The following is a 24,599-nucleotide window of genomic DNA, read 5'->3' on the forward strand; positions in this document are numbered from 1 at the left end:
GAGCATTCTACTTATGCCTCTCTCTCAGTAGGATTACGGCACACAGTGGAACTAATCTCTCGCAATTACTAACCAGGTTCACCACAATTTACCCGATGATGCCAACAGATCACCAACTTAACATAAGTAGTTATTCTCATGATTGTTCTTCATACATTTTTTAATGGTAATAACGATATTCTGATAAATGCTCGTCTAAAGACTGAAGTCAACCCAACCGTTTTCACAAAGTTTGTGTCCCTCTTAGAAAATCTGTTTCCAAGGTAGTCCGAACAAAGAGTCATGACTTAGCGTTAGCCTTCAGTTTGGTGGCATTTACATTCTCTGAAAGGTAGTGCAAATTGTTTTTTTTGAGTAATAATTATTTGCTATTCCTGTGTACTTTTGTCATTAATTTTATTATCAAATCATATATTTTGAGAATTCATCCAATGAAACCCTGATACAAAAAATTGATATAATACTTTGCCGTTGGATGCTATTCTATTTATTATACTAATTACTCATTCATATCGATTCTTTGCACTACTGATGTACATGCTTGCTTTTTGATATGATAGAATAATCCTAGCAGTGTAGAAGGTTGTGGAAGTTTTTAAAGATTTGTTTGAACAGTAAAAGAAGTAACCAAATTTCTTGTAGATTTTGTTCCTGGATATATAAACAAAACGTACAAGTAAATTTTTTTTCCAGTTATACTTAGTTTACCGGTATTATTGGATTTTTACACCCGGTATAGTTCCCCTTCGTACATTTTATATTGAATAATCGATTAATTATAAGAATGATAATACGGAATGAATAATAAAAGGTAAATCAATTTAATTAAGCTCAAAGATTGTATATAGGTTACAAACTTTTCTTTTTGTAATATCTGTATGATTATTTTTCGTCGTTATTATCGTACAGCTTTTCCCATACAATCAGTCTAGTGATGAGAGCCAAGGTGGAAATACGAACAGAAATAGAGTGTATATGATTTGCAAATAAAACGAATGTGAGATTTAATACCTTATTATTAATCAGTATGTAATTACACAGACAGAAAGTAGTTTGGTAAACCAGGCAGTTAAACTCATACGAAGACATTATTTACATATTAACAAAACACATAATACATATATGTATACGTCGTACATACAAAGACAATATTTACATGCATGAATGCCAAGATAAATTGATCAGGATCGGCATGGTGACACAAGATCTACTGATAGATGAATATACTACAGTCTAAGAGTTACATATACTTTAAAAGAAAAGGTTGACGCTTGATTGTTTTGATTAAATGTATCAATAATAATGCTGTTCCAAGAGCACCAAGAGAAGCATCACAGAGGCTTGATTGCCATCAGAATAAACACTGGCCATTTGACACGCATATCTCTGTGACCTGGAATAGTCATGGGCTTACTTAAACCCTCTGCATATATTGTCTTCAAGCTGCAAAGGTAACAAAATGACTTTATCTGAAACTCGAACATTGAAACATATGTTCTAAAGCACAACCATTGAAGATTAAGATTCCATTTCATCGTTAGACGCGCAAAACCAAGAATCAGTTAATGAGAGAAATTAGATATGTTCCAATAAAGCTTTACATAAGATATCTAAACAATGTGATCAAATGCAATGATGTAAGCAAAACTAAGCATATATATATATATATATATATATATATATATATATATATATATATATATATATATATATATATATATATATTTGTGCTGATTTTGTAACACGGTTTACAATAAGTTTTCGAACCTCAGCTCATGTTAGCGATACAGTTGAGCCGGTGCGGTTGCGAAACATGTATAACAAAGTGATAGAAAATTATACCGAGGATGGCAAACCATCCAAACACTATATATTCATTTACAATATTAATGAGTTCAAACCAGATTAAAATGGAATAAATATATTAGGAGTCACTGTAACGTCGTTAATGTGTAGCATTTTAAAACAAAATATAATATCTAAAAGGTAAAATTGACAGTCTTAAATATGACATTTATTAGTGAAAAATATTTTGTTTTTTATTACATATAAAAAGGCCAAATATCTAAACAAAATTGAGAGGGAGAGATGATAGTCTGTGCATGTGTTTATATATATATATATATATATATATATATATATATATATATATATATATATATATATATATATATATATATGTGTGTGTGTGTGTGTGTGTGTGTGTGTTTGAGAGAGAGAAAAAGAGAGAGAGAGTACTTTATCTTTAATTGATTGAGAATGTCAGTATCCGGGTTGTCCTTCAGAAATTTTTGCCAGCCTGACCACGTTGACAGATAGCCAATGTGCTCGTCTACCGTCATTTCCTTGTAAATCACGTGACTATCATCTCTGCAAGGTAATGCGTTATTCAAACCGAGTAAATAGCAAATTAATTTTCCATTGAAAACGAACTCGAATGATTATATAATATCAGTATTTGACAATGTCATTCCGTACGTCTTGTGGCATGCAAAATCACAAAAAGACTTTAACTGGTACTGTAATTTTGTATATAACCCGGTGAAATATGAGAACTTTCGAAACCAAAAGGGACGTATCATTTGCACCTAAGAAAAAAGGGGATATTATCTTTGATTAGCTTCATGTGAGAATTTTACCTCATGAACGTTTTTCTAAATTATACTCATAGAGTGGTGAAATACATAATTACAATTCAATAAAGGCAATGGTTAAAAAATATTACAAGGAATTAATATTAAGAAATTTGAAATATACAGAAAATTAACTGCAAATACTTGTACGGTGTGGGTGAAAAGCTTGTAAATTCCAACCTTGCTCGGCACACATTATGACGACGATGATTTACATTAACGTAAGAAGTATCAATTCTATTGTTTGAAAATGAAACTCATAGAGACCATAAGAAGAGGAAAATGTTTGATGTCACTGGCAATTGTTATTTGTTTCCTTTCTGTTGAATATTAACTGCATTCGAGGGAAACGAAAAACATATTCTTTCTTCCCACGGATAGAGGAGACTTCTTTTTTGTTTTGGTGTATATGCGTGTGTGTGTAATAGGCCAAAAATAATTACTATTAACAGAAAAAGTGAAGATCTTTTATGTTTGCATATACAGAGATGACTTATGAAATGAGATGATAATCTGGTCAGTTTACGACAAATCCCTCGAATTTTCAACATCCCAGCCAGTATGAATAAACATGTCATGTAGTACAGCAGCAGAGAGGGTGAACAGACCATAGAATTCCGACAAAACAAATAAAACAAACAAATAAAATCATCTCGTAGAAAGGTCAAGATTTTACAAATGAACTTTTCCTTGAGATGTTTTATTTCTGTAATGACCGATTGTACTAATAAAACCTCAGTTCGAAATAGTAGCTGAAAAAATAAAGTACTCTACGTGTTTATTTATTTCTTGTTTATTTTTTTGACGACCAACGTTGGTAGGTACCCTCTCTGCTGCTCCCCCTTCTGCTGATATTAATTAAATTATTATGTTATAATAAAATGATACATCCAGAATCTCATACTGCAAGAACAGCTCGAGAACGATTAGAAGCAATTAAAAAATTTCTTCCTGTCAAAGACTCATTTAGAAAAAATCTACAAGCGCAGCAAGAAGCACGATTTGAGTATGAAGAAGAAACTAAAAAACTATTTAAACCCGTCACTGCAGCTACTGAGAAAGTTACAACTGTCATCAAAGAAGATCTTCTTCCGGTATCAGAAAAAATAGCAAGAAGAACTAAACAGGCAAAGAAGATTTTACGAGACCTTCCAACTGACATAGCTGCAGCTCAACCTCCACCTGTTGGTGAGGAAATACTTGAAGGTATTGGAGAACTTCGTACTGAAGTCGCCGATGTGAGAAAAAAACTTGCATCTAAATCCAAATCAGCAGGAGAGAGCTTAAAATTAATTGCAAGATTTAACGAAGGAGTTGTTGAGGAAATTAGAAATACTGAAAGAGAGAAATTACCTGAGATGATATTAGATAATATATCTGATAAATCTAATTTTTAAAACCCTCTTATGGAAAAACAAATGATGATGATTTCATTAAATGGATATATCGCGTATATTACAATAAAAAACAAGCTAGAGGTCAAGAATTTAAAAGATTTAATGAAGAAATAAATAGACTTAGAGGGGGACGGGAACAACTAGGACAAGGAGAGTCCTCCCAGTATCAGCTTCCTCCACCTCTGCAACAAATAGAACAACAGCAATCTTCTTCGCCGCAGCAAAGGTTGAAGTCGGAAATTAAAAGGGCTAAAGAGTCACTTAAATCACCGCAGCGGAAACTTCCTTCACCTTTACGTAAAATTTCTGCACCGGATGTAACATTTGCACCGATAGATTCACCACATGGATTTCGAGAAGGTGACTCACCCCCGGTCACCACTGAAGTACTTACTCCGGTAATGCAACCTCCAGTATTTAAAACACCTCAAGATGAACCTAAAACAGGATCTGGTTTATGTCCTGATAATATCATCAATGACGTGTCACGGTTAGAAGTTCTCATAGAAGGAAAACGAGCTGGAAATAATTCACCAGAAATAACCAATGAAGCAGCTGATATTTGTCGGCGACTATTTCAAGGTGGTATCATGGATATTGGCGTTTACCGAGAACTTATTGATGAGCTCGTTGATGATTAGTCACCGCGATTAGATAAATGGTAAATAAAATAAGATGATTGTGCATGATAATCATCGTAAACCCACACAGGTTAGAGCGGTAAATTCACGATTACCAATCTATAGTGTTATTTACGGAAATGGACTTGGTGATGTCATTCAGGGATTATTTACAAGGATAGCTCCAAAAGTAGCACCTGTAGCAAAACAATTATCGATGAAGGCTATTGATATTGTTCGTGATAAAGCTCCTGGTGCAATTGTCAATGTTGCTGGTAAGGCGTTCTCGGCGATCAAGGAAAGACTAGCACGATTATTGCGACGAAAACAACAACCACCGGTGAAACTGGCAAGTACTGAGGTGATGCCTGCAGATGTTAGTAAAATAATAAATCAAGCTGCAAATCAAAAACTAGCGGCGATATCTGAAGAAGCAGAAAAAAATATAACAGCAAATTTAATAGCAGGAAGCGGTCTTCGTCGACGATGATCATCATTTGAAAAATGGTAACTATAATAAAAATGTTCAGGCGCGAATCAGACCCAGCATTTGATATGGAGGCACCTGTCCTTAAGTATGAATCTATACGTGATTATCAATTTTATTCCTATGACGCAAGACTACCAAATCAGCGAGGGAGAATCGAATTACAGGTTCATGATACAAGTAGATATTTCTTGCCCGCTGAGGCGTTTATTGAAGTAGAAGGTAGACTTGTAACGGATGTTGTAGCTAATGCGCCATATGCTGCTAATTTGCGTGTTGGTTTTGTCAACAACGGGATTATGGCATTATTTAGTGGCGCCACATACATGATTGATGGAAAAAATATTGAATCAATTCAGAATGATGTCGACGTTGCTACAACAATAATTGGTCTGGCGAGATATTCTGACGACTTTACAAGATCGGCTGGTCCAACAATGATGTTTGCTAAGGATATTACCAACAACGCTGATCATGTTCAGTATATTAAGTTACAGACACCTCAAGTTACTGCATCTAATCCACAACCGGTTGATTTTGAACACGAAGACAGACCGGGTGCTGCTTTTGATATTATAAAAAGTGTTAGTGCGACTTACAACCTGGGATTAGCAACACGCCGAGCAGCTCTGTCGGGAGATAATAGAAATTTTTCGTGTGCAATTCCATTATCTCACATCTTTGGATTTTGCAGAAATGTTAGAAAAGTCATCTTTGGAGCTAAACACACAATTGTGCTCGTAAGAAAAGGTGATGATAATGATGCAATCTGGCGAGGTGCTGGTGTTGTTGCTGCTGGTAAAGTAAATATATCAAAACTTTCACTATGGATGCCAGTAATGACTCCATCTATTACTGAGGAACAAAAATTACTATCTTTTATGGATCAAGGCGGTAAATCATTGCTATCATGGTTAACAGTAACCACAGATGCTGCTCAAAGCAATATTAATGGTTTATTTACATGGCATATAGCATCACAACAGGGTGTTTCTGCACCACGACATATTTTTATTGCGCTGCAAAATATTGACCGGATAAATGATCAAGAACATTCGCATATGATATTTGATAACCTTGGAGTTAATGAAGTTTCCTTACGGATAAATGGACATCAAGAACCAGCCGAGGATATATTGTTAAATTTTAATCAAAATCATGTAGCGCGCGCATATCATCGTTTAATGTCATTCATGGGACGTGATCAAAATATAGATACCGGTTTGCAAATATCACAATTAGATTTTACAGGTCTATATCCGATTTATTATTTTTCGTTAGAACATCTTGATTTATCCAAACAATCTGTTGTTGATATACACTTTCGAGCTCATGTTACTAACCCACCAGGTGCTGGTGCCTTTTACAGAGCGATCGCGGTCATACTTAGCGATAAAGCCATGTTACTTGAAGGTGGTAGTGGTCGAATGAGGGTCGTTGATGCACCGGTGGAAAATATTTAATCGTGTTATTTAGAAAAATATTATTTATATAAAAATGTCGTATAGTCATGTTAATGTTACTCTGACCCCCGGTCAGGTAAAAAAGCTTCAATCAAAAACCGCCAACAAATGCGGAACTAAAATATCACTAAAACGAGATCATATTAGTGGTGGTCCAAACAAATTATCGTTGACAAATAATCAGATTAAACATTTCAATAAAGCCCTAGAATCAAAAACTGGAGTTCAATTCCATCTCTCCCCGAGCGCCATCAAAGACATGGTTAAAACGGGTGGTATATTTCCACTACTTGCGGCCATTCCGGCATTAATAGCTGCAGCTGCTCCAGCCGTAGCAAAAGCAGCCGCGTTAGGTGCTGTTGGAACAGCTGCTGGAATGGCACTAAAGAAAGCAACAGGGCAAGGATACAAAAAAAAGGGACGCGGCTTAAGATTGCCAGGATCTCGTTGGGGGAGAGGCCTAAGGCTTCCAGGATCATTTCGTTAGACGTTCCAGCATCAAATTTTGATTTACTTAATGCCGCTAAAAAATTAAAAATATCTGCCTTTAGAGGTGTTTTTATGCGAGATCAATTACCGAAACAACCAAACAAACTAGAAACAGGTATTATTAATCTCGATGAACGTTCTGGACCTGGTACTCATTGGGTATCATACGCGGTTGATCCACGTGGAATCATTTATTTTGATTCGTACGGGTTAGCTCCACCTGTTGAATTTATCAAGTATGTCGCACCACTTCACGCAGGAACCTCTGGTTGTAAAGTTTGGTATTCAAGGCTACCCACACAAACAATGACAGATCCGCCAATATGCGGCCGTGAAGTAATTAATGTACTCGACGCTATATCAAAATCATCCAGGCCGCCACATAAAGTCGTGCACGATTATACAAGCAACCGATTTGTTGCGCGTAAGGCGTTTTAAACAGATCTTAGATTTTTATATAATGGTTGATATTTACGGAAGATCTTCTTCACGCGTTAAGAAAAAGCCCGGCGACGTTGATCTGTCGAAGTATGCGACTAAGGATGACCTTGCTGATATCATGAACCTGGCTGGAGTTGACCCAGATGAAGTTGTTATTTTTCAGGATCGATATGGTAAACTAAAAACCAGAAATATCAAATGGAATGATATAGTCCGGCGAGTACTCGGTGCAATTACGGATAATATTCCCGTGTTTACTGATAGCGGCAAAATCAGAGATTCAAGTATGTCACTTAAAACCATCAGAGATGAAATTGCAAAAAGTGTTGCTAATCGCGTGAGAAACACCGGTGACACAATGATGGGTGAACTTAGCATGAACGGGAACAAAATAGTAGTTTTAAGAGATCCAACATCTGACGAAGACGCAGCAACAAAAAAATACGTCGACGTCAACTATGGCACCGTAGACGGTAAATTATCCACGTTACGGGCCGAATATGATGTTCACGTAACCGGTTTTTTGAGGCTTCGAAGAAATTTTCAAAAAACCGATGATTCCATTGATAAGTTCTTTGGCACTCCTCCAGTCATCAACATGAAACTTTCTGATATCAAAACTGACCTAGACACGATCAAACAAACACAGCAAGACATCGTAGCGGGAATTCCTGAGATTGTCAACAAAACAAATTTGATTAAAATTCCAGCTGGAATAACTCCCGGGCACATCACAAACATCGTATGCACGGTATCATCGGGATTTGCAACATGGTCGCAGCAAAATAATACTATCAAATATACCGCAACAGTCACTGGCGTGTACAGGCTGTCTGTGTTTAGTGCTGCAAAATTTGAAATATTTACAACGTTTCCATGGCGTCATTCAACGGATAGGTTTTCCGGGGTTGTATCTGTTATATTAAATATCGGAACCGAAGAAATATTTATTCTGGAAGCAGATGATAAGAAATTAACCGCAACATCCTTCTGGTGGTGTTTGGAATTTGTAGCTGAAACACCTCAATTGGTTACTGCATAAAAATATATATGGACGGTGCACAATACAGGTACAATCAAGCACGTGAATGGCAGGCGGCGCTAAAAGATCAAGTTGATCAATATACAGTAAAAGTAAAAAAATATCGACGACGATTGGTTATCGTTGATGTGATTGTTTATTCAGTATCCGCTGTTGTTGCTGGAACCGGTGTCATATTATCAGCGTTGACAACGATGGCACCAGTAGCTGTAACTATTTGTATTTCAGCAGCAACAACTATTGCAGGTGTGCTTAATATCATCACAAAAAAAATATGTACTTGCACGAACGAAAAATTATCCGATTACAAAATAAAATTACATACAGCGACGGTAGCATACTCGAAATTATCCTCGTTGTTATCAGCGAGTCTCAGTGATGGAATTATATCTGATTTCGAATTTTCAATGATAACCAAAATATACGACGAAGGTATTAAAGATACAAGTATCAATAATGACAGAATTACTCCAGCAGATCGTGACCAACACAACTCCGCCAAAGATAACGATGATCTCGGTAAGTTCAATTAATCCTGAATTTAGTGTTAATTTTCCTACTGCAATTCCAGAAAAAGAAATAGCACTAGCACAATTACAAGTATATTACAGCTGGCCAAATATCAGATCAAAATCATTTAATGGTACACCAGCAAATAATTCGCTTATATTTGCTAACAACAACAAACCTGATGGAACACCTGACTGGGTTGTTGTTGGAATACCAACTGGCAGTTATGAGATTGAAGAGATCAGTGAGGAATTTGCGCGTAGAATAAAATCAATAACGGGAAAATAAGCAAAAATATCAATTAATGTTCATGAACCCACCCTGTCCTCGACGATTGAAATAAACTCGCCTGATTATGCCGTTGATATTTATCAATCCACGATAAGATCCGTGCTAGGATGGCCTGAAATATCACCACCGATAACACCGATACCACCAGAACCGAAAAAGTCTGATTATGTCACGGATAGGCAATCATATCATGAAATTAATCCATCATACGGGGAAGAACTACGTATTTTAAAAAATAAATCAATGCTCAGCAAGGTTTTAATTCACGATTTTGATGAGTTATGGGCTTTTAACAATTCCGGGGAAAGAGCAAATAGTTTTGCTATTTATCGTAGTGATATTATTAAATATTTTCAGGAAATCAATCAAGAATGTAAAAAACAACTAGATCAACTAAATCAATATTTTAACGAACATATTTTTGACATATCAGCGTCATCGCGTGAAAAAATCATCACGCGTGTGGAAATATTAAATCAGCTTATATCAGATATGGAATATTTTAATAACCGAATAGTTCAAGCGATGCTTAGTTTAGAATTTTCTGAAGGAACTCATGCAAAAATATGGTTAGATAAATATAAATTAACAGAAGCCGATGTACCAAATTTTAAATTTCCCGGGTATAGTGTAACCGAGTTAAGAAAATCTGTCAGTGATGTCATTGATGAGTTTTTTCCTAAAATACTCGATGCATGGAGAAAATTAATTCCACCAGCAGCTGTTCTTAGACATGATAATGATCCACATGGCGGCGGAAGACACATATCTCCGGGGATCGTTAATATAACACCGACGGTCGCGGTCAATCTGGTTTGTGACGTAATCGATGGCAGCTATCAAATAGATCTCGGAAGATCAAATCAAGCTCAACAAGGATACATCCTGTACACGTTCACACCACAAGTTCCCCCTGGAAGTTTAATCGTGCAAGAACCAACTAATCCTGTGTATCTGCGGTGTCACTATAATATGTTAACACGAATCAATTTTAAGCTCACAGACCACCTTAATCGCTTAATTGACATACGTGGAGAAGAACTTGTAATAAATCTGTATGTAAAGTCGTAAGACTTTATCGTAGATCTTTGATTTTAAAGATCCAGTAATGTACCAGCACATGAGGGTTTTATACACTTGAAAACGCGCGTTTTCACAATTTAGTCATTGATGAACACGGAAACGAGGATTTCTTATTAACACAAGAACAGTTAGATGAACTCCGGCGCACTCCTGCATCAAAGTCGAATAAATATATCTGATGAGGTAATTCATCTTTTTTAAAATGTTTTATTTTTTTCTGAAAATTTGATCATTTTCACATAAATCTGAGTACCAACTCACCCATCAGAGTCATAAATTGCATAAATCTGAGTACCAACTCACCCATCAGAGTTATAAATAAATAATAATTCAGAAATAAATAATTTGTAAAATTAAGAAATTTGTGCAATTTTATGTTTTTGATGGGGTAAATGGTAGTCAAATTAAGAAATTTGTACAATTTTATGTTTTTGATGGGGTAAATGGTACTCAAATTAAGAAATTTGTACAATTTTATGTTTTTGATGGGGTAAATGGTAGTCAAAATTAAGAAATTTGTACAATTTTGTTTAATTTCAGTAAAAAAAAACAAATTAATTCAGTAAATAAATAAATTAATTCAGAAATAATTAAATTAATTCAGTGAATAAATAATTTGTAAAATTAAGAAATTTGTACAATTTTGTAAATTTGATGGGGTAAATGGTAGTCAAATTAAGAAATTTGTACAATTTTATGTTTTTGATGGGGTAAATGGTACTCAAATTAAGAAATTTGTACAATTTTATGCTTTTGATGGGGTAAATGGTAGTCAAAATTAAGAAATTTGCACAATTTTGTTAAATTTCAGTAAAAAAAACAAATTAATTCAGTAAATAATAAATCTGAGTACCAAGTAGCCCATCAAAATTATGAATAAATAAATCTGAGTACCAACTAGCCAATCAGAGTTATAAATTGCATAAATCTAAGTACCAACTAACCCATCAAATTCAGAAATAATATTTCTGATCAAAGATCTCAGTCATCTTCATCGGAATTACTACTCTGGATCGTTTCACCAGTAACGAAGTTACTTTCTAACATAATTTTTCTTAATTGTCTTATACGAGTACTAATCGTTTTCTTTGCCTCATACTCGTGGGATAATAACGATTTAATTCTTTCTACGGCGGCAGATAGAGGAACGAACTCCTTCACATGATCATCTTCTACGGTAGCTAGCGACTGAAACATTGCCGCCTGAATCCGTTTCATGAGCCTGTATTCAGATGATAGTGTGTGTGTCCCCTGGGTTTTACGTTCTTGTAAAATCTCAAAGTCAGAAACTATTTTTTCAGGATTAAGTTCATCAGATATATTAATTCCATCTTTTTTCAATTTTTTTAATAGCAACAATTACATCATTGATATTTTCATGGTTCATTATATAATATATAAATCTTTAAAATAAAAAAAAATATCCCTAGAACCCCTATCGAGTGTATTAGCGAGTTCGTCGGGATGTTTCAGGGACAGCACAACATATACAATGAATGAAGAGCTCCTATCGAGTGTATTAGCGAGCTCAGATTATGAATGAAGAGCCCCTATCGAGTGTATTAGCGAGCTCAGATTATGCATTGGACGGCACAAACATATAACTTAACTAAGGAAATGGATATATACAATGAAATGGATATATACAATGAAATGGCTATATACAATGAATGAAGAGCCCCTATCGAGTGTATTAGCGAGCTCAGATTATGAATGAAGAGCCCCTATCGAGTGTATTAGCGAGCTCAGATTATGCATTGGACGGCACAAACATATAACTTAACTAAGGACAGTACAAACATATACGCTCAGCAAAATCCCACCCACAATAATTAATCCAGTGGGTGATACGAAAATATGTATCAACCACAAGTCAATATTGTGGTTGAATTTTGCTGAGCGGGGGGGGGGGGGGGGGGGTTTGCGGTTCCCCCACTATTATAAAAATCGCAATTATGCGCGCACCACCGACAAATTGTCAGCCATGGGGGTTCGATCCTGGACCGCGAGCGTCACAGTCCAATACCATACTGATTGAGATATCAAACCTTGTTACGAACATATGTTTCGGAAGTTAACATATAGTTAAGCTATATAGCTAAGGAACCAATATTTACACTAAAACAGCGGTTTCTGAATAATAACAGTTTCTGAATAATAACAGTTTCTGAATAATAACAGTTTCTGAATATAAAACAGCGGTTTCTGTATTTATAACAACAGTTTCTGAATAATAACAGTTTCTGTATTTATAGCAGCGTTTTTCCTAAGCAGACTGCGAATCAATAATAACAGTGGCATGAACACACCTGCAGATCGATTACCATGACAACGGTTTCTGTTCTGTACCTACACAGCTTCCTTGCGGATCAATAACATTGTCATGATTTCTCGTAATGTTGTATGATGGGAAATATTTAAAAACCATAAATAATACTTCTACGAGTAATTAATTACGATGTAATTAGTTAAACTGACTAATTACGATCATAAAAAATCAAAAATCTACGAAGAAAACTATATATTACAAAGTAATCTCCCTTTTATATAATCAAAAATTCAGTAGTGTATGGAGGACCTACTGTGACATAAATTAAAAAAATTAATTCAATGTGGTGATGATAGTTATTGATACTGAAAGGTAATTTTCTGTTTATATTTTTTCGAGAAGGTGGTTTTATATATATTTTCTGCCGCTCTTTGTACTGATTGCGAGTGAATATCAAAATATTTCGCAGCTGAATGCATTGAACGAAATATTATTTCTTCACCAGTTTCTATGTTTGTGGACTTTACTACCCTTCTAGAAACTGTCTTACATCTTCCAGTATTACCACGTGTATTATTCTCGCTGTGAGAGATAGCTTGTAAATTGGATAAATTATTGTTTTGAGTATCCCCGTCAATATGATCAATAACAAGACCGTCATTGATCATCCCATTATGACATTCATACGTAAATCTATGACATAGATAATGTTTTCTCCCCCCAACAGTAAACATTAGATAACCAAAATTATTAATATAACCAACTGATCTCTTCAACTTGCAGTGTCTGATGATACCATTAATATTTGATTCATAGTTTGTTATGACAGGATGTGGGACAAATATATTTTGCTCCATTATAATAATATTATTCGTTTAAATCATTGTTTGTCTGAAATCTTGATATATAATCCCCCACGGATTTTATAGCGTTTTCACCGCTATTATTTTTTTTGTCATAATATCTTTTAAGTTCTCTGAACCGTTTTCCGCCGCACTTTCCACATAATTCTGTTTTTCCTCGCACTCCAATACCACACCTCAGACATGGTATTGGTCCTAGACTTCCTCGTCGTATGTTTTGTGAGTGCATCCAACAAAATTCCTTTCTGCAGGATTTGTTGCATCGATTTACTGAGCCGATCATCAACCATCTGCATTGAGACATTGTATATATATATATATATATATATATATATATATATATATATATATATATATATATATATATATATATAATTTTCTTTATTTAAATATTTGTTTTAATTATATGAACGAGTTTGAGAGATTATCCCAAACTAGGCCTGTTAAATATAAATTCAACCTTGACAGATTATCTTCTGACTTGCCAGTACGAGATTTGGTTGATCCGAAAAATAAAAGTTTGATCTCGAAAATTCACGACGCCAAGAAAGAATTTTACACGGATGTTGCATCTCATACATGGTCAACGTTCAAGATTATACGCCTTGACGGAGTCAAGAAAGCTGACAAAGTCAGTGTCGACAAAGTCACGGACGCCACAATGAACGACAAGCGAGCGGCAACTATCATTAACTACATCGCTGAATACGAGGGCAATCAAAAATATTTCTTCAGAGTAAAATTTATTGTATTAACAGAAACAGGTAGTTGGATTATCCGTGACAAATATGATCCTGTCCTTGGCAATAATAAAACTGTCATATTAAGTAAAAATTCCAGACCGGGTCTACTGACGGGTATTGACAAATCGTATTATGAGCGAGCGTATCCTGTAACAGCGGTTATTTATGGAATCTATGAGATAAATAAAAAATCCAACGTTGATAAACTAGCGCCGATGAAATTTTCAAGGTTAAATTGTGTAGCTGAACGAGTAATAGAACACTTTACAAACGCGATGCGTGGAAATGGATTAACTGATTTAAGGCGTGAAAAAATAAACTCGTGGGCTGATTCAGTTAAGGATACCGGTGCTACAATAAAAGATGTTGCTGAGTTAGGAAAAATATTAAAATTTCCAATAACCGTAGCAACAATAACGGGAGAAGTACTGTACCAATCGAAATATAAATCGAAAGGAGCTCCAATAAATATTATCGATCATAACGCGCACGCATGGACTAACGCAGTAACAATATTTCCACGTGATCGAACTGTTAGATTTTACCCCACAGATATGTTAGATTTTATTAAAGAAATAAGTAAAACCGATCCTGTATCGGTATGGTTATTTAAAAGTAATGAAGAAGGTGAATTTGATCAGTTTGTCAAACCAAACGGTGAAATATATCGCACAGAATCTCTCCATGACGAGATGAAAAATCTCGCGAAGTTTTTACAGTGCAAGCACGCGGAAAATACTGAAAAATTACTAACTAATTGTTTTACCGTTCCATCTGTTGCGGCTCATTTCGCCAGAGAACGAAATTCATGGAAACCAACACGATTTGATTTACTCGAGGACGTACGCGCAAGTTGCGTCGAATATGGACATGGCGGATTATGGAATACCAAATATAATTACAATGATGTTATTTCGGTTGATATGGTTGCATGTTATCCAGGAAGTTTTCTGGGATACGGAGATTGTTCTGTGTACTTTGAAAGATTTGGTCACCCAACAAACGAGATGACGCGAGTGGCAATTAATGGACCATTACCTGATTTTGATCTGACTGGATTCGCCTGTATTGAATCATTCGAGTTTAACGAAAATCTTCACAAGATTTGTTATGTTTGGTTTGGTAGACATTTTTGTGAAAAACGTTGGGCACCTATAGTTTTGTTACGATATATGCTAGATTGTATGATACTGACATCGTTGGTGGTCAGTGAGGCGATTATATCATATCATGCACAGACCAAAGTTTGGTTGCCCATGTCAGATTCTGAAGTTATCAGCGAGTTTAAGGATGTTTCCGAAGATGATATTCCTAATAAACTCAAAACCGCAAAAGATCTCGGTAGAAAAATTATAGGTAAATTTACTCAAGGTGGTGCATATGATCATAAAAGACATCACGCACGATTAATTTTAGATGATGCCGAGTACGATTTTATAATCGCTGATACAACAGCGAAAAATATATTTGTAAATCGAGAAAGTGTTTATTTATCCGACGGAACAAAATTGGGTACGATCGTTAGTTACATAAATGATGTATCCCCGCAATATACTCGTCTAAGATCTTCCATGTTGGCTTATGTTTCCATAAATTTATTATCGATGATTAATAGATTTCCTGAGACCGCAGTCAGAGTCGCAACAGATTCGTTTTATATTTCAAGTAAATATTTAGAATCTGTTATGAAATTTACAAGTAATGATGAACGATGGGGTTCGTGGAGAATAGAAAAGGAACTACTACACAATTATGTAGAATCAGCAGATGTTCCAATGAGAGATTTTTATCGTGAGGGTAATAAAATATCAGAAATGTCGAAAGCACCATCGTTGAGTGATCCAATAACCAGATATAAGACAGTATATCTCAATGGACCTGGTGGATGCGGCAAAACAACTCGAACGATTAATGTTTTTAGAAATTCAGATATAATCGTGCTGACACCCACACATAGACTTGCACGTGAGATGAAACAGCGGCAAGTACAATCGTGTACGTATCATAGTTTCTTTCGGTGGCGCGGAGATACATGGACTCCTGAACGGATGGGAGAAAAATATATACCTAAAATAATTATTTGGGATGAGATATGCACGGTCTCATTGGATACATTAAAAACGTTTCTTGATTGGTTGTTGACGAAAAATACCGCCATAATGATGTGTGGCGATCATGGTCAACCGCCGCCTTTTGTTGGACCATCTCCACATGATTGGTTAAAAAATTTCGATTATGATTATTACGAAGAAATAGATGATGATCATAGAGCTCTTGATGCAAATTTGAGGGAGTTTAAAAAATTAATCAGATTACAATCAAACAAAATTCAGTGTGAAATAATACGTGGAGTGATCTCAGAGACCTCAATGAGTGATTTTTTGAATTTATGGAGACCCACCGATTTGATCGTAGCAAGTAGAAAAATAATCAGAGACGCTTTACAACAGCAGTTATTTCAACTACATAAAGAAAAATATTCAGAATTACCCGTACCGTTGTGTTATAGACCATCAGATACACGAAAACAGAATATTAATGTTGATATTCCAGGACCCTTGACAGAGTCAAGGAAACAGAATCTCGTATTAAATGATATTGTCGCCGTTGATATCAGTGTGGTCGAAGATGCATTACACGCTGACAAATCTCCATGGGTGTTGGGATACGCCATGACGATCCACTCGTCTCAGGGATTAACTATTTCTGACACACGAGTCTGGATTGTAGACGATCGCATCGAGTGGTCAAATTTAGTTTATTTGGCGGTATCGAGGGTCAGAAATATATCTCAATTACGTAGAATTATAATTCCTGAAATCGTTGATAAATTTAACATCATCGATGATGATATAATAAGAAAAAAATTAATCGGATACAAACAATCTGGTAAAAAAAATAAACGTGACTTTGATCTTGAAGTTGAATTTATTATTGAGTTAAAACAGCAGCAGAATGATCATTGCGCCAGTTGTAATTGTATAATGTTATGGCGGTATTCGAGTAATGATTCAAGACAATTCACCGTAGATAGAAAAGATAATAGTCGCGGTCATACACGAGAAAATACCATGTTAACCTGTCTTGAGTGTAATCGACGTAGAGGCGCTGGCACCCTTGGCGCTAGTGCTAGTTAAGTGATCGAAATCACCGGAGTGATTTTGGTGGTAGTTGTGTATCCGCGGGAATTATTTGTAGTTGTTCACGTGTAAATCCACGTTGAGGAGCGGCCGAATCTAATCTGTAGATTGCAGGTCTGGAAACGCCTACGTTTCTCCCAGTGGATCTTGTCACGGTAGATATTTTGTGTGTGGTAACACTCCAAATAGGATCAGTCGCTCTCGCTTTACCACCTTCAAGTTCACCAGGCTCATATAAATATCTGACTGTAACATCACCTAATATTTTTTGTTTTCCAACATCTTTTCGTTGTGTTGGTATATTTTTTTTTGTGACCGCGCTAATGGGTTTCATGTTGGTTGTTCGTGTGATCTGATTATTTAATGCAGCTATCACGCCTGGTAATCTTGCAACCCATTCGCGAGATCTTTTATCCTGAATAAATTCCCTCGCGTATTGATATCCAAATAACCGTTCAGCAAGTGTTCGATTAAATCGCTCAACAATTGCTTGATCACGGTGAATTGCAGTATGACCTCGTCGTATTTTGGTATTATGTTGTTTCATCAGCGATGATACTGGACCAAGAAATTCCTTACCAGGATCAACCTGTAGTAGCTGTGGCCATCGCAGACCACCTTGTGGTCCGAGTCCTCGTTGATAAATTCGTTCAAACGCATCGGCTACTTCAGATGATGTTTTCGCTGATAGCGGCTCTGCTTCTTTATATCTACTTGCAACATCAACTACGGTTAACGCATATTTGTACGTTTTTCCACGTACAGTATCATGCGGTAAAAACAGAATATCAGCTTGATGAACTTCATTAGGAACACTGACATCGAAATATGCGTACTGAATTTGTTTAGGACGTGGTAGATAAATTTGCCATATTGCTTGTTTGGATAACCACGCTTTAGCAGTAGAATGTTTAACCGCTGCTGCATCAGCGAGTTTACCAATTGCTGCTTTGCCTCTCCAGTATCCAACTGGTGAATAATAAATTGATTCCATTATTAATTACCAGCCCCAATCGCTAATTTACCTTTCATCGAGGATCTTACTAACTAACTAGCTAATGATTCTCTAATATTTTTATTTTTTATAGAATTTAATGAATGAATTAATTTTACATCTGCAATATGCCTATCGTGTAGATTTTGACTTTTATAAGCTACATCATGAATATGACAAGCTCGATCAATAGCGTTTACTGGTTCCTCGCCTGGTTTTGGTTGATCTTGATTATCGAGCCTGATATCGAGTCGAGTACCAGGACCGCAATAATTATATCCTGGTAGATGTTTTTCTCCTGGATATTTAGCCCATGGAGTACCTGGAAACTTTGACATCAAATTAGCAATATCACCACCGCGCTTATTAGGTAAAAACGAAAATTTCTTTCTACCGCACACAGAACATTTTCCACCATACGCTATTTTTTTATTTTTTGTTATAACTGTAGCTAAATCAGTAGTTGGAGTTTTAACTCTACAGCGTAAACAATATAAATTCATGTTATAATATATATGGATATAATTGATTTCTCAGCAACTCGGCAGCGAGAACCTGTTAAGCATCATCCTGCGCTACCGAATTCCATCAGAATGATTATCATAGGACCATCTGGATCGGGTAAGACGCAATTATTACTTAATCTGATAATGAGATGGTTGAAATGGGATAAATTATATTTAGTAGCACCATCCGTTGATGATCAACGATGTTATGATGTACTTAAAGATTTCAATGAAAACGCACGATTACTGGATGAAGATAATGATGTTATAGAGTTTATAACCGATATTGATGAAGCACCATCCGTAGATTCCATAGACGGATTTATTAATAATTTAGTTGTATACGACGATGTGATGCTAGATAAACAATCAAATCCAGCCAGAATATTTTCCCGAGGTAGACATAAAAATACAGACGTGATCTATGTTACTCAACGATATACACAAATTCCGAAGGTGATCAGAGACAACTGCAACATTTTAGTTGTGTTTAATGGCGTAGACACACACACGTTGCGAAATATTCATCAAACTTGGTTTGGTGGTGACATGGATATAATTAAATTCAAAAATTTCTTCTCACGAGCGCAAGCTACCCCACATGGATTTATAACAATAAATTTACATGATCCAAGAACAAGATATCGTGTGGGTCTTGATAAAATATTTGGGTAACAGGGGTGATAATAAAATTAAATTTAATTAAACAGATAATGAACAACTGTGCGTGGCTGCGTCAAGGAACCACTAACAATTGTAATAAAAAATGCCGTGGAGAATATTGCAAGAAACATAATTATCTTATAAAGAAAAACCTTCATGCTGGTCCACGAAGTTGTGTTGGATGTAACAACGGCGTTAGAGGATTATATCAGATTTGTAAAAATTGCGGTGGAGATCGATATCGAAGTTTGATGAACTGTTACAGAAAAAGAAAGAACATAAATCCAAAAATAGAAAAACCACCATCAGAACTTGAATATTACTTGAAACATAGAACAAATTCCGAAGATTCAGATGAAGATGAAACAGATGAGGAAAAACGACAGCGAGAACGCGTTGAAAAATATTCATCAAACTTGGTATGGTGGTAAATTAATAAGAGCAGAGAGGGTACCTACCAACGTTGGTCGTCAAAAAAATAAACAAGAAATAAATAAACACGTAGAGTACTTTATTTTTTCAGCTACTATTTCGAACTGAGGTTTTATTAGTACAATCGGTCATTACAGAAATAAAACATCTCAAGGAAAAGTTCATTTGTAAAAATATGGACCTTTCTACGAGATGATTTTATTTGTTTGTTTTATTTGTTTTGTCGGAATTCTATGGTCTGTTCACCCTCTCTGCTGCTAGTACAATAAAAAAGAAGAGTATCCGAAAATCGTATATCTATTCAGGAAGTACATCATCTACTCCCGTGTAAACATGAAAGGTCACTTAACTACAGGGATATCAGAGTACACATCCAAAGAAACACAAACAAACACACGATCACGTTTGGTTCGAAAGACATATCACAGAAGGACAATCAAGCAACAAACAAGCAAAAAATTACACCAATATCAATGTCTTAAAAAACAACATTGTCCTGCCTTTTCCATCCAAGAAATGGAAGATTAAGTCTGACATAATGATCGTCTGTGTGATGCGCGTTGGGATCCCAGTACTCATTTAGAGTAACATCGTAAAGCTGAAATGAAATTGCGTAACACGAGACTAGTAATCAAGGATACTATGCAATATACTTTATCAACACAGAAGCACAATATAGTCTGTTGACTCTATATGTATTATTCCAGAAAAATATATTATCTGTGTGTCTTATTCAGATATCAGACAATTATAGTTTTGATAAAATTTATTAATTACATGTTTTGCAAGAAAGTAGTTCTTCAGTCGCTAAAATCTGTATCGTTGAGCAATTGTTTGTAAATAGTTTATATATTTTATTCACTATTTAAAGTAAAAATGTCTACACGGTACATGGAAAACAGACGAAACATGGATGTTTAAATTTGTACAAAAATCATGTTGGTGTATCAAAATATCGTTAAACACATTTCCTGAACTCACGACAAGATCAAATGGTGGAAAGAGATATACATTCTTTGTTGTAATAATTGTTATATAGTTTACCCATACATAACTTTAATGTTAATCACATATCAATCCTTACCTGATTCTGCAATGCATCAGCTTTCTGTATATCAAGGATATTTTTACCATATCCATAGGCAACGAAGACGCCACCTGGTTTCAAAGTCCTCTCGACTTCAGGGTAAAACTTATCGAGATCCATCCAATGTAGAGCCTGGGCCACAGTGATCAAATCTACCGTATCATCTTTCAGAAAGCTCAAATCTTCTGATGGCCCAATTTGAAAAGATACGTTATGTACATTTTGTGGTACATTTTTAATCTGTTACTGACTTATATCTACCCCGATCATCTTTTTAAAATATTTTCCAAGCGGCAAGGTGCTCTGCCCTGAACCACACCCAACATCCACGGCAAGTTCAAGCTCTGCCGCTCCTAATCCCGATGATTGGTGGCAATATTTTAATGTTGCCTCATACACAGAGTCAGGATATGTTGGTCTGTATAAAGCATATGCTTCTGTATGGCTGCTTTCTTCAAAATATCTACGTGCCATTTTCCTTTTGCAGTGCGAAAGCTCCTTTACAGCGGAAATGCATTATTTGATGATTTGATATTGGAATGAGATTTCTAGAAGCGATTTGTCTGAAACTATATGCAGAACTAGTATTGTTAGGAGCTGTTTTCGTCAATGTGGAAATGGTGACAAATAGTCGTTTTTTGATGTGACAAAACCGTAGTCAAGCAAACTTACATGTTTCCTAAATAGAAGTTGCTATTTGTTGCATTTAAAGTACGTTTGATAAAGGAAAGCTCGTTTAAATCGACACTAGTTAGAGTTATAAAGGCTCAAAATTTGAAACAAAAGCTGGAAAGAAAGAGACATAGAAAGTAAAATATTTAATAACATAAAACATGTCTATCTATAATTGATCAATGTAAAACCAATGATATGTACCTGGTGGCCATAAAGTCTGAGTAGCTAAAATAAATAATTAAATATAAAGTAAATATATAAATATGCAAACATATTTATATTGTATGTTTTCACATTAGTGCTTGCATTTAATTTTAGTGGCATGCAGCGATGATTAACGACTTTATTATCTGTTATTGTTTCATCCTAGGCGTGGGCAGACCATGTCGGTAAATATCAATTTCGCCTTCCATGCATAAAGTTGTACTTAAAGACAGGTAATGTCCAACTTATGAATAAGAAAAAAATTGTCGGAAACTACTAGTCTTAGAGAAAAATTCTAAGAAATCGTTTTTTTCCATAACAGTGAAATAATATTACTTCCGAATCAACAATAAAAAATGCATCAGGTGATGTCGCTATGCAAAAACTAGTACTGAAAAACTATAACTGGGTGTTTTGAAAGAGTTTCCATTTTTCAGAGGTTAATCAATTGATTTAAACATTATTTTCTGTCTTGTAGTGATACTAAATCACTTATACTTGTTGCATTTATTTGTACGGAACATTGTGTTTCAGAATATGAAAAAATGTGAAGAAACATATTTCTTTAGTAGTCTGTCTGAACAATGTGTTGAAATGCTGGAAAAAGTCACTATAAACTTACGATATTCATTTCTTGAGAAAGTGACAGTATTAGCGTACAGTGTGTTAAGATTAAAAAGTGTTGATAACAGCATATACATGTATTTGAAAGCGGTCAGAGGATGGCAAGATATAAAATTTGATTATTGCATAGGCTTTGGTAACAAGTCCTTAAGAAGTAAAAAACAAAATACGGTTACGGTACAGATGTGGTGCGGTCTTTTTCGTGGAGAAAATTGGAAATTCATATCTTGTGGATATAAGACTACACACCCGTACAATGAAGTGGAGGTGAATATTGAACTCTGGACAATAGGAACACAAAGAATGCGATTAAGGTACTATGTAAGCTGTAAGCGGCGCAATGGCAGAAAAAGAACATTTCAAAGGGACAATTTACATTCCAGTGGTGTTTGTTGTGATGTTTTTTTTCTTTCCGTTTCTTTGTTTGGAGAAAAGATGTTAATTCAGTTTTGTGAGGAGACAAATTAAGTGTCACTTCTAAAGCTGAATTTTGTTAAATCGATGTATTTTTTTTAAAAAACTGAACAGGAAATATGAGATTCAAATTTCTTCATAATCTTGACTTAAATTTAAGTCTAGAATCCAGTGATATGATTGGCTAAAACGTAAATCAGATGAACAGCTTACGTATCAAATGTATTCAGTCTAGATTTAATTAAACTGAATGCTTGTGAAATCAAGATTATTACAAAGAGTAACAGCATTGTAGCGTCACACATGGACAAAACCAATAAATTAAATAAATATAGATAAAGCCAGGATTCTCTGTCGAAGTCGGCTGGGCGGTTTACGAGGAGTCATTTGAAGTTTTTGTGTATTCAGTTTCAGTAACGGCGGCCGTAGTCGATATAATTTGAACTGGTTTAAAGCCGATATTTCGAAAAGATGCTCTCTGGGTAGAATTCTATAGAACGCGTTTGAGAAGTTGTTTAATGTTTCACACACCCCACCATATATATATATATATATATATATATATATATATATATATATATATATATATATATATATATAGAGAGAGAGAGAGAGAGAGAGAGAGAGAGAGAGAGAGAGAGAGAGAGAGAACAACGGCAGCTATATTTGATGTTAATAATAAGGAAAATTTGAATGGTCTTGATACGATCAACTGCCCTGTAAAGTTGTGTAAAACGAGACTTTTGAGAATTGTGAAATGTTGGATTATATATGATAGTTGAAAAACCATGACCGAAACCAAGTTTGCGTTGCGATCATGGGAATCTGAAATGAGAGGGAGGGTGTGTGAGGAAAGTACCTATCTAGCAAAATTATTCGACCGAAAGATAAAAATTATCAAACGGTGAATAACACTTTTTATTGAAAGGATTACTTTATCTCCAGTTTTCTGCGAGAGACGATACAATCGAGCTAATCTTTGTCCATATTAATGTAGTGCTTGAATCTCTGTGTGTGCATGTGAGAGAGAGAGAGAGAGAGAGAGAGAGAGAATGCCTACTAGATTAATGATACCTGACACCTAACATAGCACGGTTAAGATATTTTATTTCAGCACCGTATAATCGCAGAGAACTCTGGACTAATTGATCTAAAGAAAGCAGTAGGTTGTTACTACCTGAAAGTTGAAGTTAATGACCTTTTTCTTAAAAATAAATTGTTGAATCTTGCAAGAAGGAACATTTGCGAAGTGTTACAAATGGTATCTTATTATAAACAAAACTGGTCATCTATTTCTGTCCCTGCCACGGTACAGAAAGTGCAAACTGTCAATATGATTGAGAAAACATCAAATGACGAGTTCACTCATCACATGAGGAGCTTACTCTGAACTTGTCAAATTGAACGTGTCAATAGATATTTCCTGTCTTGGTGTGGTTTTGCGAAATATATCATATTTCAGTTGCTAATCTTTTGAAGCACAAATAAATGTTTTTGTTCCAAATTAAATTTTCTTTACTGTTTTATCT

General features: G+C 35.2%; 1 protein-coding gene across 1 annotated transcript in view; it reads right to left on the reverse strand.

Moving 5' to 3' along the window:
* Window positions 1-1,310: 1,310 nt before the first annotated feature.
* The window catches only part of LOC149775891 (putative methyltransferase DDB_G0268948), a 36,972-nt gene continuing 13,683 nt past the window's right edge, over window positions 1,311-24,599 (reverse strand). Inside the window, exons 3-6 of the mRNA XM_089943532.1 lie at window positions 21,151-21,338; window positions 20,557-20,664; window positions 2,239-2,432; window positions 1,311-1,443 (exon numbers count right to left, since the gene is read on the reverse strand). Of these exons, the coding sequence (XP_089799658.1) occupies window positions 1,332-1,443; window positions 2,239-2,432; window positions 20,557-20,664; window positions 21,151-21,338 (602 nt within the window). The 3' untranslated portion in view covers window positions 1,311-1,331. The remainder of the gene's footprint in view (window positions 1,444-2,238; window positions 2,433-20,556; window positions 20,665-21,150; window positions 21,339-24,599) is intronic.

Source organism: Sinohyriopsis cumingii, chromosome 19 (genome assembly GCF_028554795.1).
Source record: "Sinohyriopsis cumingii isolate HCF-2022 chromosome 19, ASM2855479v2, whole genome shotgun sequence".
NCBI classification, from domain to species: Eukaryota; Metazoa; Mollusca; class Bivalvia; order Unionida; family Unionidae; genus Sinohyriopsis; species Sinohyriopsis cumingii.